The 19,606-nt window shown below is 50.9% G+C and overlaps 2 protein-coding genes across 5 annotated transcripts; one reads left to right on the forward strand and one right to left on the reverse strand.

Moving 5' to 3' along the window:
- Positions 1-2,214: 2,214 nt before the first annotated feature.
- On the forward strand, positions 2,215-4,877 carry GNMT (glycine N-methyltransferase). The gene is made up of 6 exons (XM_063097322.1): positions 2,215-2,453; positions 3,317-3,444; positions 3,871-3,987; positions 4,153-4,295; positions 4,389-4,510; positions 4,599-4,877. Exons 1-6 carry the CDS (start codon positions 2,248-2,250, stop codon positions 4,768-4,770), a joined length of 888 nt encoding a protein of 295 aa, XP_062953392.1. The 5' UTR covers positions 2,215-2,247; the 3' UTR covers positions 4,771-4,877.
- Positions 4,878-5,003: 126 nt separating this feature from the next.
- PEX6 (peroxisomal biogenesis factor 6) lies at positions 5,004-16,991 on the reverse strand. Of its 4 annotated transcripts, none has more exons than XM_063096876.1 (18): positions 16,074-16,991; positions 14,551-14,714; positions 14,012-14,095; positions 10,121-10,223; positions 9,903-10,036; positions 9,126-9,237; positions 8,570-8,778; positions 7,969-8,164; positions 7,691-7,767; positions 7,431-7,563; positions 7,145-7,350; positions 6,965-7,026; positions 6,612-6,720; positions 6,182-6,298; positions 5,978-6,055; positions 5,687-5,826; positions 5,369-5,468; positions 5,004-5,240 (listed from the first exon to the last, which is right to left on the reverse strand). In XM_063096876.1, the coding sequence occupies exons 1-18, from the start codon at positions 16,953-16,955 to the stop codon at positions 5,204-5,206; spliced, it is 2,943 nt and encodes a 980-aa protein (XP_062952946.1). In that variant the 5' UTR covers positions 16,956-16,991; the 3' UTR covers positions 5,004-5,203. The 4 variants fall into 4 exon arrangements, with proteins under 4 accessions (XP_062952946.1, XP_062952945.1, XP_062952944.1 ...); XM_063096875.1 differs by having other exon boundaries at positions 5,004-5,121; positions 5,291-5,468; XM_063096874.1 differs by having other exon boundaries at positions 5,004-5,468.
- Positions 16,992-19,606: the final 2,615 nt, after the last annotated feature.

Consider the following 19,606-nt stretch of genomic DNA (forward strand, 5'->3'; position numbering starts at 1 on the left):
AAAAAAAAAACAAAAAAAAGAATGAAAGAAAGTGGGGATTAGCTCAGTTGGTGAGAGCGCAGTGTTGTAACACCAAGGTCAAGGGTTTGGATCCATACCAGCCTGCTGCCAAAAACCAAAAACTACATGCAACATACCCACTCAATGTAGCCATTAATTTTTTTCTCTCTTTGTCATATTTAAAGGTTTTATCAATGTACCCATGAAGAAGGCTAAGCAATTTATGGTCAATAGAAAAAAATATGCTTTTGGTGGTTAAAAGTAAAAAAAAATAAAATGAAATAAAATTCCTGGAATATCTTAAAGCTTTAAAGAAAAAAAAAAGGGTAAAAAAAGAAAGAAAAGAGTCCATGAAATTTCCTATGCACTGTGATCTAGACATTTTAAAAAATGCCTCTGGATGAGAAATAAATAATTATCAACTTAGGACCAAAAATGTTATCTTTGAAATGGAAAGTACATTTAGATCCATAATTTTTTTTAATCCAAATTTACTACCAGCATTCATATTATTTTTTTAAATTATACTATGGTTCTGTGGGTAAAATTCTATGTTTCTCAAAAATCTTAAGTATCATCTCCATACTGGCCAGCTGCCCCCCCTCCAAAAAATTCATAAGCATCAATATTTAAATAGAAACCAAATGTTTCAATCAATTTCTGTATAAGAATGAAGAGTGTGGCCTTTAAACTTCTAAATACAATACTTTTTTTGTTTGTTTTGTATTTTGGCAGCAGCTGGTACAGGAGTTGAACCTTGGACCTTGGTGTTATCAGTACCACGCTCTAAATGACTGAGCTAACTGGCCAGTCCTGATTTAGGATAAAATAAATAACAAGTTTGTTTTAAGTAAAAAATGCATTTTCCTACCCAAGGAAGGAACTAATTTTCTTGGAGATGCCTCATACTTTAAAAAAGGAAGAAGAGAAAAAAGAAAAGCTGACTCCGTAGAGTGAGGTGGTTACGTACTAATGCCGTGATGCGAGGACACAGCAGAACAGTACACAGAGTTCCGCCCACAACTGAGAGGATAATTCTTTTAACATCAGTTTTTTAAAAAGTCTAGGTGTGGCGGAGTGAATTTCCCCAAGAACACTCTGATAAAAGGATGACTCTGGGTCTATTTGCAGTTCTTCAGTGCAGTGCCTCTCTAAGCCTGTTGCCACAGACCTGTCTGCAGGGTCAGCGTGAGCACCAGGCTCCATGACTTGGGCATGGATAGGCCCATTTGAGGCAGCCCATGAGCTAAAAATAGAAAGTTAAGAATGATTATGTCATCTTTGGGGTTCCTCTAGCTCTGACATTCTACAGACAATAAAAGTGTTAAAGGAGGGGAGGCTCCTTTGTCTAAATTCCATGACTCCTTTCTGAAGGCAGAACAAAGATGGGGAAGGCTGTTCTCCATGTCTTGCGCTTTGCTGGGTGGCATCTTTCTGAGTCCACCTCAGTCCAGAGTCTTGTCATGCAAGAGAAATATGGAAAACTGCTCTAGGGAGGAAGGGTGGATGTACATGAATCAAACCAAATGACCAATTTATGAAGTGACAATGAGCACTATAACAGCAAGGGCACCAAGCACTCCCACTCCTGACCCTGGACTTTCCTCCCAGTGGGTCCCTCTTTAGAAGAGGGCTCAGTGGGCCGGGATTGGAAGGAAGGACCAGACTCCAACTTGGGAGGCTCCGGGAAAAGCCTGATGCATCCGTACACGACAGAGGCGCACCTTTTGCCCCTGGACTTGGATGGACAGAGCAACATTATCCCCAGAGACTCCCCATGTCCTTCCTTCCCTGACTGACTAGGACCCCCTTCAGCTGCACGTTCCTTCTTTAGATAGACCGATACCTTCTTTCCTCCCTGGGGACGGTCCAGTCCAGCCCGCCTGGCACTCAGCTCTGTGAGGATTTTGAAGTTTTCTTCCCTTTACTTCCAATTTGGGTGGGGGTGGAGCGGACAATCTCACTGCTACCTCCTCTGCAGAGGGCTTGGAGGGTCGGAGGGTCCTCTCGCGCCTTGAGATTGCACAGAGGGCTCGGTCCTCAGGCGTCCAGGAAGGGCCCGGTCCAGGAATGCGAGGAGGCGGCGCCCTCCCGGGGGCTGGAGCAGCCGCGGGCGCCGGGCGCAGAGCCCAGCAGGGGCGCGTCTCCGCGCTCACCTGCCATTGGCCAGGTGGGGCCACCCTCCCGCTGGTGGCGGCCGCTCTATAAGTGCGGCGCCGGTGGCTACGGGGCCAGGAGCGGCGCAGGATGGTGGACAGTGTGTATCGGACCCGCTCCCTGGGGGTGGCGGCCGAAGGGCTCCCGGACCAGTACGCCGACGGGGAGGCGGCGCGCGTGTGGCAGCTCTACATCGGGGACACCCGCAGCCGCACGTCCGAGTACAAGGCCTGGCTGCTCGGGCTGCTGCGCCAGCATGGCTGCCGGCGGGTACTCGACGTAGCCTGTGGCACCGGGTGAGCTCGGACGAGGGCTGGGGAGTGGGGCCAGGGCGCCGGACCGCAGGACCACGGCCGGGCACGTCGGGGCAGTCTTCGCCCGCCCGGCGCCGGAGCCGGGTGGGGGCGGGACACCAGGGCCGAGAACCGATGCCCGCCCAGGCAGAACGGGCACGCCGAGGGCACGGGCGAGGCCGGTGGGAGGAAGGGCCCGAGGAGACCGAGAATGAGAGTGAGGGCAGAAAAGTGAGGCTGCATGAGGCAGAGCAAGAGCAGGATCCCGACTCCAGCACTGTTCCTCCTGCGATGGCCTTGGACAGCGTTAACAGTTAACATTCGTTCAACATTTGCCGTGCCAAGCGCTGTGCCAGGGCTTTTGATACATCCGTTTCCCAAACCCTCACAAAACCCCACGAGGTAAGTAGTAATATTCCCCATTTACTACTGGGGAAATCAGGCCTCAGAGAAGTAAAAGTCCCCTATCCAGTGGAGAGGAGATACAGACCCAGGGTAGTTAGGGTCTGGACCGTGCTTTAAACCACCATGCACTACTGCCTCCTGTGCACAAGTTATTTAACTTCCAGGAGCCTCGGTTTGCCTATTACTCAAATGGAATAACATCATCTACCTCACATTGCCATGAGGATTGATGCACACTTGTAGAGTGCCTGAATCTGAACAGGTGCTTTTTTAAAAAAAGTTGTTACCTGGTGATAAACAGATTTGCAGGTCAGTTCAGGTCAGTAGACAGGGCTTGGGTAGAGGAAGCAGAGGAATGGACTCAAGGGCTGAGACAGAAGTGTCCCACACAGGGCCTTCTCCTTGCCCTCCCAGGCTCCACTGATTGACCCTCTCTGCCTCTCATCCCTGTCCCTGCCCAGGGTGGACTCCATCATGCTGGTGGAAGAGGGCTTCAGCGTGATGAGCGTGGATGCCAGTGACAAGATGCTGAAGTATGCGCTTAAAGAGCGCTGGAAGCGGCGGCACGAGCCTGCCTTTGACAAATGGGGTATGCAGGTCCAGCCAGGCCCTCCCAGCCAGCTGCTCCAGCCCAGCCACCAGGAACACTGTTCTCTCTCCCCTAGGCTCCTGTAGGTGGGGTGGGGTGATTTGTATTCCTCTGGGGGAGCAAAATTATTGTCATTTCCCTGAAAAGGGAAGCTTAGGCACCAGAATAAGGTACTAGGAGTGAAGAGCTAGTTTTAACTGTGTTTATATTATCCTGTCTCTCCCCCAAATAAAAAACCATAAGTGCAGAGCCCTCTTTCCTAACCAGGGCTCCCTCTTCCCTTCTCATCCTCAATGATCTCCCACCTACTAACTGGATTGGGAGTCCCTGTGTGTGCCCTGGAGACTGAGGTAGGACTGCATTGGTGGAGGTGTGTGCTACTGGTATGGTGCCACCCTGATTTCTCTTCCTCTTCCTGGCCCTCAGTCATTGAAGAAGCCAACTGGATGACCCTGGACAAAGATGTGCCTCAGTCAGCAAGGGGTAACTTTGATGCCGTCATCTGCCTTGGAAACAGTTTCGCCCACTTGCCAGATTGCAAAGGTGAGAGAGGGTGTAGCCTAAGCATGGCCCTTGTCTTCAGCTATACCCCTTTCCACAGATCCCTGGGTGCCTGAGCTCTATCCCTGTGGAGGGGAGAGATGGGAGGGAGACTGGTGCTGGGGGCCCTGAGCAGACAGAGCCTTTCTGCTTCTGCCTGGCGCTCAGGGGACCAGAGTGAGCACCGGCTGGCGCTGAAGAACATTGCTAGCATGGTGCGGTCAGGGGGCCTGCTGGTCATCGATCATCGCAACTATGACCACATCCTCAGCACAGGCCGTGCACCCCCAGGGAAGAACATCTACTATAAGGTGGGGCCCACCAGGGGAGGGAGGGTCCAGCGTGGGAGGTGTGATCCAGGGGGCCAGCAGGTTAGAAGCTAAAGCAGCCTGCACCGCCTACAGAGTGACTTGACCAAGGATGTCACGACATCAGTGCTGACAGTGAACAACAAAGCCCACATGGTGACCCTGGACTACACAGTGCAGGTGCCGGGGGCTGGCCAGGATGGTTCTCCTGGCTTGAGGTACCACTTGGCTCAGTGGGGGTGAGGTGGTGGTGTGGGGGGGAGCTGAGGCCACCAGGCTTATGGTTGGCTGGGGGCACTGTTGCAGTAAGTTCCGGCTCTCCTACTACCCACACTGTCTGGCGCCTTTCACGGAGTTGCTCCAAGCAGCCTTTGGGGGCAAGTGCCAGCACAGCATCCTGGGCGACTTCAAGCCTTACCAGCCAGGCCAAGCCTACATTCCCTGCTACTTCATCCACGTGCTCAAGAAGACTGACTGAGTGTGGCCTCAACTCCCATACCCTCTGCCCAGATGCTGCCAGGCTCTGTCTGGGGAGGTGGGGACAGGCAAACAGAAGGGTTAACAATATAGTTGGTGCCTTTTTCAGTTCCTACGTGGCTGTGTTTATGTCAGAAGGATCAGGATCCCATGGTGCCCACCCAAGACCTTCCCTAGGGCTTATTCCCACAACCTTGTTCTTCCCCACTCCAGCCTTTCATGCCACAACACCAGCAGGGGGTGGCGTACACTTTATTTTCAGCCTCAGAACTGGCCCTCCCAGGGCCCAATCCGCAGAATCCCAAGCCTGGGCCCTCCTCCTGAGCAGATGTGCCTTATTGTTAGAGCTGGCCTGGAATGAGGGGCAAGGAGGCAGGAGATCCTCTTGAGCTCTCACTGGAGCTCCCAGGACCACTCTGCACCCAGGAGAACTCCTAGAGGGAGGCAGCTTTCAGGTGGGTCAGCAGCAGCCTAGGAAGAGCATTTTCCTCTTAGGTCTTCTTGTGGGGCTATCTAGTTACCTCCAGCTATTGTGGGCAGGGTCATCGACTGCAGGAGGTTCCTAGCAGGCAGCAAACTTGCGCTGAATGCGCTTGTACCGGAGCAGCTCCTGCTCGCTGACCGAGGGCTGCAGCCGAGCAGCAGCCTGCAACAGGTCTTCCATGGTGAGCACCAGTGCTGAGCTCCCTGACTCCAGCCCTGGGGTAGGGTAACAAGAGGGATGTAAGGCCAGGATCTTCATTCCATCTGGGGAACAGAGGCTATGGTGGTCTATGCCCAGACTGGGGAGAGCCCTGGGGGAGGTATCTTCCTGCTCAGAGTCTCCCAGATGTCAACAGTCCCTCCTCTCAAATCCAGAACTGGGCTTGTCTCCTACTAGCTTTTTGGTTGACCTCTGGAGCTGGTGAGTGGCTCACCTTCCTCCAGGTCATGAACCTTGCGTTTGAGGGCAGCTGTCATGGCATCAGAGCAGAGAGAGTAGAGGTCTGCGCCTGTCAGCTGGGGAGGGCAGCAATCCAGCACATTTACCAGGCTCACAGAGGGCTCTAACTTGAATCTGTGGTGGGGATATGGGAGAGAAACAGTTACAGCTGGCATCCCCTCCTCCCTTGAAAGCCATTACTGACCAGCTTCTCCTGCATGTTGCATACATCTCCAGCCATCCCAAGGCCCAAGCACTTTGGAAGTCTTCCTCTAACAGGGCGTACTTGCGTGTGATGGCACTCAGAACACGTAGCTGGGAGGCCCGGTCCTCGCTCGCTCCCACAAACACCAGCTTGTCAAATCTTTAGGGAGACAGGCGGGTAAAAGTATCAGGGAGCCCAGCCATAAGAGGTGAAGGAAGTTCAGAATGGGGGTAGAGGGACAAGCCCAAATGAGCTTGGTGGTAGTGAGAGGTGCAGGGTGCCCACCTGCCAGGCCGCAGAAGGGCAGGGTCCAGGAGATCTGGTCTATTGGTGGCACCAATCACAAACACATCCTGAGTGCTGTGAAGCCCATCCAGCTCGGCAAGGAGCTGAGACACCACCCTGTAGAGCAGGAAGCAAAGGCGAGAGTCCTAGATCCACATTTGGACTCTGTCCCTGCCCATGGTGCCTCTGCTTGCAGGCTGTCTCAATGGGGCCCTCTACTCAGCAGTGCCCTGTGTACCCCTCCATGCACTCCCCCATTTCCTCAATGTCCCATGCCCAACTCCACGGCACCTTTTAGCTCCCATTATACTATCTCATAACTGGAAGGGCGGGAACTTCTACCTTTGGGCTCTCATCTAAAAACTGCTATGACCTGTCTCACATCCCTCCCACCTTGAACCCCAGACTCCATTCCCACTCACACCCCCACCTGTCCATCACTCCTCCAGAGTCTCCACTTCGCCCTCGGCTTGGGGCCAAGGAGTCCAGTTCATCAAAGAAGATAATGCATGGAGCCGCAGCCCTGGCCCTAGCGAACACTGAGGAGAGAGGGGCCCACAGGAGGGGCAAGCTCAGGGGGTTTGCAGTTGGGGTGAAAGGGGGAATGAAACCAGTGTCTGACAATTCAGCACTGGCACTCCAGGTACCAGACCCAGCTGGGCAGGAATCTGACTTGTAGAAATGGGGACTAGCAATGACCCTGAGCAGCCTGGGGTGGGGGTGGCTCATGGGCCATCAGGCTTTGGGAAGGGCCGAAAGCCCTGCCCCTCCCTGCTCACTCACTTTCCCGCACATTCTGTTCACTCTGGCCCACGTACATGTTGATGAGCTCAGGCCCCTTCACGCTGTGTGAGAAGATGTGAGAGGGTCAGACACACACGATTGATCTCTGGGGCAGCTCCTCCTGCTCCCCAGCCTGCCGCAGCCCAAGCCACCCAGCATCCCTCGCAGGCCCCTGGCCACCTGAGGAAGGTGAGGCTGCACTCAGTGGCCACTGCCTTGGCCAGGAGGGTCTTGCCAGTGCCAGGGGGCCCATGGAGCAGAAGGCCCGAGCGTCTCAGGCCTAAGCTTAGCAGCTCAGGGTGCTCCAGGGGGAGCTGAATGGTCTCCAGAATCTCCTTCTTCACCTCTTGCAGCCCGCCCACATCATGCCAGGACACTGAGGGGATCTAGAGATGGAAAGTACGTAGTTGGGGATGTGCTGGTGGAGGGAGCTCCTGTCCCACCTCCAAGGGCCTGGTGTCTTCACCTTGGGGGCCCCGACAGCCTGGGAATGAGCTGTCTGCAGTTGCTCTAGTGCCTGCCCAAAGTCCTCAGCCAGGAGGGGAAAGCCAGCAGCACACAGCTCCCCTTCATCCTCCTCGCTCAAGCTGCCTGCCAAACTGAAAAGAGAAACATAGGGAAGCCTCCTCCCATCAGGGTTCCATTCCCTTCTCCCTTCCTCACCAGCCCTCACCCACCTCCATTTCCTCTTGCTGTCTTTCCCCTCCTGTGTCTGACTGCCCTTACCCTGAGTTCTTGATCCTGGTGCAGGCTGCCCGACTGCTGTGGGTCAGAAGGGCATAAAGATCCCCTACCACAAAGCCCTAGGGAATCACAGGAAAGGATGCATGAGCAGGGCACAGTAGGAGGGAACTCTTGGAGGGCTGGTGCCCCAGCTGAAGCAGAGGCCCAATGTGGATGACTTGGAGTTTTCTACCTTCACTTGCAGGGTCACAGGCCTGAGTTCTTGTAACAAAGGTCCTGTGACCTCCCAGGGAGTTCTGGCACCCCTCCTTGATACTCACTGCACATCGCCGCGCCAGCTGTGCCAGGTTCACTTCTTGGCCCAGGGGAAGATGGGCAGTGAGGGTCTGCAGGATGCTGAGCCGCTGCCCCTCTGTCAGCACAGGTACCTCCAGCTCGTGAGGAAACGCTGTCTGCACATCAGCAGGCAGGTCCCGGGCCCGGCTTGTGGTGGCCACAACCATCAGGGGAGGGCAGCTGCAGACAGGGGAGTAGGCACTAAGGGCAAGAATGTGACTGGCAGCTGCTAAGCTCTGCCTTGTCCTGAGGCTATGCAGAGGGCAGGGGAGGTGAGGGGTGCTGGGATGGGATAGGGAGATGAACACCCATCCCGGTTCCTGGATGGGGTCCATGGGACCTGTTTCCCCCTCACATGGAGAGCTCACCAAGGGCAGAGGCTGTGCTTTTTCTTCAACCTAGTGTTCCCCAAGAAATACTAGACCACATCCTCTTCCCTCTGGACACCCCTAGAATCCTCAGCTCAGGGCTGTCTAGAGGGCAGCCAAATGGGCAATAGGTGTCTGAGAAGCCACTGAGGGGTGAGAGGAAGAGAAGCTGAAGCGGAGAATGGTTGGGCCTCGTCCCTTTAACAGCTATAAATACCTGCCGAGGGGGTCATTGTTGAGGAGGAGGTGACGCAGCATGGCCACCACACGGGCATCTTCACCCAGCCCATCATGGTCCCGGCCTAGAAGGTCCAGGGCTGTCAGCAACAGGACCACAGGTCGGCAGCGGCGGGCCCGGGAGAAGGTGGCCTGCAGCTTTGTCTCCACGGCCCCACTACTGTCTGCACAGAGGCTGGAGCAGGGCACCTGGGAAGAGGGTCCGATTGGAGCAAGTGGCAGGAGAATTGGGGGGGAAGGACTCAGAAGACGCATACCATCTTTTTCTTTAGAGAGCAGGGATGGGGGAAGAAGGTACACTGGCCAAGTCCTACCTCTTCTTTACCCTACCCCATTCCCTGGACTGTCACCAAAATCTTGAAACTCCTTCCTTGCAAGTACTGTTAGTAGCTGAGCATGATGGGAATATGCCTGACTCACTGGCCCACTGGGGCCCACTAGTAGACAGAGGCAGGAGGAGACAGGAGGAGGGAGAGAGGGAGAATCTGGACTGGGGAGGGGAAGTAGTTGGGGTTGTACTCTTCAGAGACCCTCACCTTCATTAAGTGTAGCCCAAGGCGACTGCAGGCAGCAGTGACTGCTGTGGTCTTCCCACTGCCCGGGGGACCCCATAGCAGGACACTTCCAGTTCCTGTCAGCAGAGCACCCCTGCAACCAGAGTACAGACCCTTGGCTCTTCCATTCTCCCCAAACTTCAGAGTCCTCAGTAACACAGGGATCTTTGGGTCTAGAAAGTATATATCCTGTTTCTCTCTCCTTGAGCTTCCTTCCCCCCAAGCCCAGGGCTGTCTCCACATGGTGAGGCCATATCTCCCACATGACCTATGGTGCTCTAGCAGGATATGGCACTTATCTAGCAGCCAGAGACTAATTCCCCTTTGTCATGACTGTGCTTTCAGTAAAGCTTTGACTGTTATGTCCGGTCTGGACTGTATTGAGAGGCATTAGGGAGAGATCTGTGTCTACACTTAGGCCACTGGTATGGGGAATTGTGTCTTTCAAAGCCAGGGTGGTGAAGGCCAGGATGGTCAGTGGGCTCCCTAAGGGAAAAGGCAGTCTCAGGGACAGCTGCCCCTGGTGGAGACTGTTCCTCCACAGTGGACCTTGGAAGATGGAGGTTATCCCCAGAGAAGAGCCTGGGAATTTGTATACAGAAAGGAGTGGGCTGGTAGCCTGGATTGGGCCTACTGGTTTGAGGAAGGTCCTCCCAATCCCACTCTGACCAGAGCATTAAGAACTACCTGATAGCTGCTGCCACTCCAGGGATATTCTGAGTAGGCTTTTCACATACCCTGGGCTGTGGACTCACTCACCCTGGCTGGAGGTGAGGCTTCAGGGTGGCACAGAGCTTAGTCACCAAGGCCTCCAGACCTGGAGGAGACAAGCTGCTCCAGGGAGTGGATTCTCCTGAAGAAAGCCTTGGAATAGGGCTCAGAGTAGAACCCACCTATAAAAGGTAGGAGGAAGCTTTAGTTTCTAAAAACTGTTTTGGCCCTCTTCACCAGGTCAACTCCCACTCCTGAGGCCTCACCATGTACAAGGAGGTATGGGTGGTGTCAACCAAGTAGGCACTGGTTGGCCCATCCGGAGCTTCCCCAACTGTTTTCTTCACTTTAAAAAACATCTCCCGCCACCTGCAAGAAAGAGGCCCAATGAACCCCAGATCCAGAGCCCTCATATCCCCCTCCCTCAAGGACAAGATGGCTTTCTCAACAATAGAAGATAAATTAAGAGCAGCACAAATAAGTGCCCAAGATATGACAGGCGGTAGAGGGGTGGGGGAAAGGAATGCAGATGATCCTTCTTATCTTGCTGACTGAATCACACACACTTTGAGGGCAGGAGCTACGCCTGTCCCTTCCTATCCCCCATGACAACCCATCAGAGATCCTTGGGGGTGTATTTGTCCAGGCACATGGCCTACCCACCCAGTCCAATGGGAGAAGCTGAGACTACACTGAGCAATGGATCATCTAATCACTCCCTTTGACTTCAGAATACAATGTCTCCCTCAATTACATGATCATCAAGGCCACCAAGGCCTCTGAGGGAAGGGTTCCTTGGCTCTTATTCAACAATCCACAAAATCTAATTGTAGGCAGATTCCTTAGTAATGACGTTTAATGACTAACGATTCTCTATTCTGGCTGCACATTAAAATTACCTGTGAAACTTTAAAAAATAAACTTTTCTAACATATTATATGATTTCATTCAGTAGATTAATGGTAGCCAGGGGCTAGGGGAGGGACGGAACAGTGAATAACTGCTAATGGGTGCAGGGTTTCTTCTGGGATGATAAAAATATTCTGGAATTAGATAGTGATGTTGGTTGTACAACCTTATGAGTATAATAAAAACCATTGAACTATATACTTTAAAAGTGTGGGGAGGAAAAAGAGAAAAAACAAACAAACAAAAAGTATGGGGCTGGCCAGTTAGCTCACTTAGAGATTTGTACTGATAATACCAAGATCAAGAATTTGGATCCCGGTACCAGCCAGCCATCAAAAAAAAAAAAAGAAAAGAAAAAAAAGAATTTTATGGTATGTGAATTATATCTCAATTTAAAAATTAACACTTCTCCTTCAGGGAGGAGGAGAAAAGGACTGCGTAGGCCCCACCCTCACCATGATTCTGCTCCAATAGGTCTGGGGTGGGGCTTAGGCATCTGTATTTCTTGAAAGCTCCCCCAGCAATTCTGATGCATAACCAGGACTGAACTGTCACTGGCTAGTGTCATAGTGAGTTAGGATTATTCAATCTACTAACAGGGAAGAAGGTGGGTAGCAGATAGCAGCTACTAACCCAATTTTCCAGATAAAGAACTGATGAACTACTCCCCTTTAATTCTCAGGCAGGGCTGGCAGTTTAGCTCAGCTCAGCTGGTTAGACTGCAGTGTTATAACACCATGGTCAAGGATTCAGATCTTCTTACCGGCCAGCTCCCAAAAAAAAAAAAAAAAAAACCCCAAAACCCAAATAAACAACAAAAGAAAAACTCAGGTAGCAAGGCAATGGCAGAGCCAGACTATAACCTGGGCCCCTTTGAGGTCCAATCAGGGTGCAAATTCCTTTGCTCACACTGTCCCACAGTAGCAAAGCTGCTCCTTCTGGCAGCAAAGTGGGGTGGAAGTACCTCAAGGTCGGGGGGGTGGGGGGAAGCATACCAGGTTAGTATTATGAAACTCTTTAAGTATTACAGTTGGCAGTGATTGTGGTAAAAACTAACACACAAGGAAAACTATATCTTACTGTAATTAATTATAAATAAGTGATAGGTGGGTCTATAACCTAGAATTTCAATCAGGCTGAACATCTTGAGCCAGAGTACATATGGCAAGCATATGTATTCCACTGCAGAGAAAGGTGATGAGGGACAGACTGTGGGGGTTTAGAGAGAGACCACCTTTTTTGGTGGAGGGTGGTTGGATTACCTCAGTGAGTAGAAAGGCCAGAGTTGTGGAACCTATTTGGACAATGCTGAGGAACACTGGCTCATGTTCCAGAGAGCCAGATGGGTAACAGTGGAGCTGGCTCCTGTGCAGCCTGGCTTGGGGGTAGAGTGCAGGGAAGTGGCCAAAGAGGCTACACTAACAATGGTGAAATTCCTTTCCCATCACAGGAACCTCTGCAGGGCTTCCCTTACCAAGCCCAGAGTTTTTTTTTTTTTTTTTTTTGCTTCAGGCTGGTATGAGGATCTGAACAGGGCCGGCCCGTGGCTCACTTGGGAGAGTGCGGCACTGGGAGCGCCGAGGCTGTGGGTTTGTATCCTACATAGGGATGGCTGGTGCACTCACTGGCTGAGCGTGGTGCGGACTACAGGAAGCCGAGGGTTGCGATCCCCTTACCGATCAAAAAAAAAAAAAAAAGAGGATCTGAATGCATGACGGTTATAACACTGTGCTCTAACCAGCTGAGCTAACCAGCCAGCCCTAAAGCACTCATCTTTGTCTATCCTTGGATTCACCTGTCTGTCCACCCCAGCCCTGCTTTCCTTGGGACCTGCTCAGGAAGAAAAACTATATGCTCAGCACCCAGGAGGAAGGTAGGTTTCCACAGGGATGGGACAGCAGAAATCAAGGAACAGAACTAGCTGCTAGTCTATCTTGGGAGGTTCTTTTGAAAGTACAAAGGGTGAGCAATCTACAGTTTTCCTACAGAAAGCTAGCATATAAGAATTCGCAAAATTTAAGATGGGACACAGAGGTGGGAAGTGACTGATTAAGTGCCAGCCTGGCATTTTCCACCAGACTCCAGTTGTGGACTTAATCTGGTGCCATGAAACCTAAACGGGATTACACAGGGCACTACCAAGCCTTTTTTCTTTCTTTTTTTTTTTTTTTTTTGTCTTTTTGTGACTGGCGTACCCGGCTCAGCCAGTGAGTGCACCGGCCATCCCTATATAGGATCCGAACCCGCGGCAAGAGCACTGCTGTGCTCCCAGCGCCACACTCTCCCGAGTGCGCCACGGGGTCAGCCCGCAAGCCTTTTTTCTTGACACCACTGCCCAGAGGTTGGGGGTACTGAGCACTAGGCAGAATCAAGCTCTGGATATTGACCAAGGGTGAATCAGGCACTCCAGAAAAGGCATCTCTCTCAGCAGAGAACCCAGGCTGAAGACCTTAGACATGACCGCTCTTAATTTTAGGCTAGTGCGTCTATCAGTTGTGCTCTCCTTCTAGTAAATTGCTACAGGAAATCAGTCCAGAATAGAGGGACTTCCTGGGGTACACAGCTATACATTTTCTTTCCTTCACATAAGGCCAAAGCAGTTTCTTAATTCTTTGCCTCACCATTTTACATGGAACCTCTATGGTCAGAGTCAAAAGCAGGAGGAGAAAAGCTGGATTTGTTTTGGGTCTTGGCTCAGTTATGCTCTATTTCTCATTCCCTGTTGGGGATAGAAAAGAAAGTAGGCCTCTCAAGGAAAGCAGCAATCCCTCTCTCCCCCATTTTCAGAGATATGATGGACAAGCAATATATGCACACTCTATCACTTAGGGCAGAAATCAGAGCCCATGTATTCTTATATTCTTATTCTTATGTGTATTCTTATGTTGAGATATGGGAGGTATGGCCTGAGTCCTAGTCCAAAGAACACTGTGGTTGAGGATGGAAAGGAAGGAATCCCACCTTGGTGTAGGCCATTAAACATTCTTATTGCTTTACTTTACCTAAGGCTGCCAATCAGTTTGAGGATAAACACCTCCCAAAGCCTGCAGGCACTGGTTCTTAACCTTTCTTCAGTCATGCACCTGTTTGGGAAACCTGAAGAAGGGATGAATCTTCTTTCCAGGAAAACATGCATGACAAAATACTTTTACGTATAAAATCATTACATACAATTTTGGGAAGAGGATCATAGAAATCCTGCACCCAGGTTACAAATCCCAGCTGTAGGATAAGAGGCAGCTGCATACCTGGGTAGTTTCTCTGGACTTCCTTCCAGGATCTCTACTTGCCCAACTGTTGGCACACACAGAACATCCCCTTCCTGGACTACCCTGCAACATAGCAGTGGCCCTGGTCAGCTCACAGTGGGAGTCATGAGTACGTGCCTAACACTTCTCCCCATGCCCACCCCCAACATGCAAACTAGTTCTACTGCCCACCCAGAGATCCTAAGCAGTTCTCCAGGGAACAAGTCAGACCTAGAATAAACTGAGAGAAAATGGTGGAGAGACTAGAAAGGGGGATCAGAGACTGGTGAGGGGCAGAGTAGGAGCCTGGCTTTTTTGGAGCCCTCTTTGACCAAAGAAGTTTCTCAGTTTAGAATGTCCAAATTCACTCATATAATTCCTCATGGTTCAGATTTCTCTTCTGTTGTCTGCCTGACACAACAAGAGGTTCCTAGCCATAATCTTGCCTAAAACGTTGCTTCTTTCAGCCAGAGGCTCTGGTACCTGGATCTCAGGCATAAGATGAGATGTTACCTTCCTTAAAGGGGTAGGCAGCTAACCTGGGTGTCTGAAAGTGCTGGTAAAGAACATGGTCATAATTTCCATTAGTGCTGTAGTGGGGAGAGGACACAATTTCGATGTATAACTCTCTGGCAAATGGAGGCCCAGGCAACAATGAGCAGCTTCCTTTGTCTTCAGGGGCGATGGAGCCTTCCAGGTATCTCTATTAGAGAAATAACCATCACCTTATAACCTTCTCCTTAGGACCTTTTGTCTCTTAGCAACCAATATATCTACTTCCATCCTCTATCCTTCCCATAACCACAAGGTTTGTGGGAGGTGGGGTCTGAGGTAGCAGAGCTGAATACCTCTCTTCCCTAAAAACCAAAACTTCTCCCTCTAATGGACACCAGGAAGAGATGTCACCTCCTTTCCTGACTCTGGCTCCAAAAAGTTCCCTAGTAAAAATAACCTTACAGGCGGCCCATGGCTCACTTGGGAGAGCGTGGTGCTGATAACACCAAGTCAAGGGTTAAGATCCCCTTACTGGTCATCTTTTAAAAAAAAAAAATTTTTTTTTTTAAGGCTAGTCAAGTAAAGCAATGGGAGTGGAGAAGGGACAAAGAAACCTGTAACTGGTTTGACCCATTAGTTGTAAACACCACTGCAGTCAGACCTGCCAGATTGTTTTAATTAATTTAAATTTAAAGAGCCACAAAATGGCTAGTGGCTTCCATACTGGACAGCACCAGTCTAAACCATACATCTAGGTGCTTAATTAAACATTAGACTGACTGGCCAGCCACCAAAAAACAAACAAACAAACATTAGACTATATTTGTCCCCCCAAACACAACTGTCTTCTTGAAGTAAAGGCAGAAACCAAAAACTTCTCTTGGATGTATTTAATAAAATGTTAAAATTAAATACCAGGCACCAAAGATAATAAAGGACCCTTTCCTTCAAGGAATTTACAATACTGTATATAATTGGAATAGATTGATTAGACTGATTACATAATCATAAAAAGTAGAATAAAACAAATGCCCTAAGAAAGGTCCAAAATACTATAGAAGGAGGAAAACATGTTAAATTTGTGGTGGCGGGGTTAAGAAAGGCTTTGTGAGGAAGGTGGCATCTTTAGATGCCTTGAAGGAAAGGATGGCAGGATTTTAACAGATGAGGCTAGAAGAATAGAAAGGAATTTGAAGTCAAGGATAAGCATGAGCAAAAGCACTGGGACATCATCTTCCATACTATCCAGCATAATACTGTATACACTGTAGCAATTCAACAACTGATTACATTGAGCAGATTAATATACACACCGGGTAATGACTGTGAACCTCACCTTTCAGCCGAACAGATTAAAGTCTTTCCTATGTACCATTACACTATGGAGGCTTATGAAGTTTTGATTGTAGAGAAAGGATAAATAAGGCTGAGAGGCACTAAGTGAAAAGTCCAAGATTGTAAAGAGTAAGGAACCTAAACTCTACAGCTCTAGTCCTCCAATTCAGTTAAGACAGAGAAGAGGGCATAAGAAAGAGGAAACATTCCTGATCTCAGTCCTGTATCCTACCTGAATTCTGAGGTCTCCTACTTCCAGGGGGTCACAGCCAAGATTAAAAGCCAGAGTGGCAGGCACGAGCGCCAGTCCCTCAGCGAGGGGCTCTCGAAGCTGCCCAGAGCCGGGTCCCAGCCTCTCAGAGAGATCCCAGCGAGGCTCTAGGACCTGCACCTTGGCCAAGTGCGGCTGGGAAGTGTTCGATGACTCTCCGGCCCGGGCGACCCACACCCATTCGCCCTGGAAAAGGCCGAGGCCACGGAGACAGCTCCGGCTCACCCCCAGTGAATCTCCAGGCCCTCCCAAAACTCCTTGGAGTCGTCGGACTGTGCCGGAAACCGCGAAGGAGGACACGACGGGAGGGAGTGGGAGCCGCCTGCTGTCCCCAGTCTCCGGACACACTCTGGCTCGCCCGCGGAGCTCAGTCACAGCCAGCCGCGTCCCTGGGCCCAGCAGCCCTTGCAGCGCCGGCCGCGTCTCCAGCACCCGCGGTCCAGGCACTGGCAGGGTCTCCCCTCGCCTCACCAGCAGCGGCCCCACTCGCGGTCCAAGCCCGAGCCCCGGCGAGGTGCCAAGCAGCGCCCAGCCCAGCGCCGGGGGCCGCCGCACAGGCCGCGCCCGCACCCGTGCCCCGGAGCCCAGTGCCAGGAGCCGGAGCAGCGCGCGGCTAACCAGCAGCTGCGGGAGCCCCGGACCTTGCTCGTCGGTCCCCGCGCCCGGCCCCTCCAGGGCCGCCACTAGCAGAGCCGGCCCCGCCGGGCTCTCCCCTGCAGGCCGCAGGGCCAGCACCAGGCCCAGACCCGCCGCAGGCCACGGGCCCCCGGGTGGCAGCAGTACTGCCAACGGGGGTGTCTCGGTCGGGAAAGGTTCCAGGACCCGCAAAACAGCCAGCGCCATGGTGATGAGAAACCAACGAGGAGGGTGTTTGGGGAGCGGCTTCCGCAGACAGCGAGCTGGACGACTATGCGGCGCGAGCGCCGTTTCCGCTTCCGTCAGGGAAGGTGTGAGGTGGATGGGAGGGGCGCCGGAGGCAGTGAGCATGCTCTGAGAGGGTGCGCTGCGCCTTGGATCGATTAGGACAGTGCCTTGATGGCAGCAACCTTAATCACTGCGGTTGCGTAGCCTTTACGCATGCGCCCTTTGACCTTGTGTTTACAGGGATTTGCCTTGCCTTCTAGGAGAGTAACGTCCTCTCAACCATCATGCTCCGTAGCATGTACTTATCAGTTGACTGATAAATGAACAGCGTCACCGGACCGACACTGCCCAGTACTGGGAGCTGTAGGTGGAATGTTTAGGAAGGAGTCCACTCCTCTGTGGAACCCCATAGTTTCTCTTGTGGAAGTGTAGGCACTGAGGTTTGGGGGTTGCAGGGAAGGTTGCGGGAGCAAGTGGTAGGATTATAAAACCGTCTCAAATGTGCTTATGGGTATGTAGTGGCTGCTGGCTGAATTACTACATGTGATTCATGTAGCCCTGGAGTGCTTGGTGCTGCCACACCTGTTCTAACACATCCTGCACAAAACCCGTGTTCCAGCACTTCTTGTCCTGTTCATTGTCCTATTTGTGCTACTCCCACCAAATGTGAATCGAAGACAAAGCAGAGGGCTGGCTGCTTAGCTCAATTAGAGAGTGGTGTTATAACACCAAGGTGAAGAGTTCAGATCCCCATACAGGCCAGCTACCAAAAAAAAAAGACACAAAGCAGCTTCCCTCTTTCATTGCTTCCCAAAGCCAGTTGTTCTCCTCCACCAATCCTTGCAGACTGGAGATCCATTCACTGTCTTTATCCTAGAGAGGGGCAGGCAGCAGAGCATGCAGAAGGGAGGGATTTAAGACTTCTGTCATGAGCACGGAGCCAACAGCCTGCTTCCCACCTGTGCTGTTATTTAGATTCCACCCTTGTCTCTACCTCCACTGCTCTGCACAAGACAGTTAGATAGTGGTAGGCCACATATCCAATTATTAACAATTATTTTCACTAACAATCAATGGATTGGATGGTGGCAATCTTCTCTTTCTGGACCTTACATTCTCTTCCAGCTACTGCCCAGCATTCTCCTTTCCCTCACAGCTGAGAATCTTGAGGCAGTCTTCTAGTTTGTACATTATACATTCCTGAAAATCTAAAGTCAAATACCTGAAAGTTGAATATTAGATTTACAAGTTATAAGGTATTTCTATCCCCAGAGAAACAAGAAGATATTTTTTAAATGTCTGATTATAGTTCCTGGAGGTACCTCCAGTCCTAAACCTGAAATTGTCCAGTCCCACATCTTTAAAACAGCATGCAATAATGTACTAGGTACCTGGATTCACATGGATGAAAGTTCCCATTTGGCAGTTCTACTATATGTGGCCATGTCCCCTTGGTCAGAGGGACCAAGGACTGCATAGATAGTGGGGTGGGCCTAAAGAGGATATGCCTGCTTTACACAGTAGCAGGCAAGCTCTAGGTCTAAGGACTACGGTGCTCCTTGAGGCCTTGGGATAAGGTAAATCTATCTAGTATCCTGCATGGATCAGCACTTACATAGACACACATACTCATTCAAAAACAAATCTCCTTTCCTCTCAGGCTTTTCCCCCAGCAAATAATGGTTGGCATGCAGTTCACTTTGTATTACCTTGACATTGTCATTAGTCATTGAAAGCCAAATATTACTTCTGTAAGATAGCCAGGATCCTGCATGTGCTTTCTTCACTTCCTTACCTCCTGCTCACTCTTCAACCCACTATAAGCTTTCTTCCACTCTGAAACTTCTCTGGCAAAGTTACCTGTAACCTCTTAATTGCAGAATCAAGGTTATGGTGTTGGATCTTTATCTTACTCAATCTTTCTCTGGAATCTGACACTACTGACCAATCCTCTTTTATTTCCTTTGCTGTTATGACACTACTTTTCCTCCTACATCTCTGACCACTTCCAAGTCATCCTCAACTCCTCCCTTTCTGTTACTATGCCTCCACAATCTAATGAGTCATCAAATCCTGTTGATTTTACACATTTCTCAATTCTGTCTTCTCTTCTCCATCCCCATGGCCACTGTCTTGTAACATTGCTCTCCTGGGCAAGGACCACAGGCTTATTCTTGATGAATCTTCTCCAGTTTCTTCATGTAGTCAATCTGCTACTGGAGTAGCCTCTCTGAACATATTACCCCACGACACCTCTAAGTTTGTGTAATTTATTGCATTGCACTTTAATCATCTGCTTATACACGTCTGTGAACTTCACCAGACTGCAAACTCCTTGGGGGCAGGACCTGAGTCTTATCCATTAGAACACTGGCTTGGGCAGGGTGGCGATTAAGGGATGGACTTCTCATTGTGAGATACTCAACAATGAGGTTGCTTTTCCATTGCGTTCCCAAAGGCTCAAATCTAGCTGGCTCCCCAATCCCGGGACACTTACAGTAGGAACGGGGATCCTCTTCCTAAAGTTGCAATAAACTAGAGATTCTCGTCTCATTTCACCCAGTTCCGGGCCCTGTTGGGCTTCCCCTTTGCTTTTCTGCAACTCCTGTCTAGGGAGGCGGATGCGGTGG

This window comes from Cynocephalus volans, chromosome 5 (genome assembly GCF_027409185.1).
Source record: "Cynocephalus volans isolate mCynVol1 chromosome 5, mCynVol1.pri, whole genome shotgun sequence".
Taxonomy (NCBI): Eukaryota; Metazoa; Chordata; class Mammalia; order Dermoptera; family Cynocephalidae; genus Cynocephalus; species Cynocephalus volans.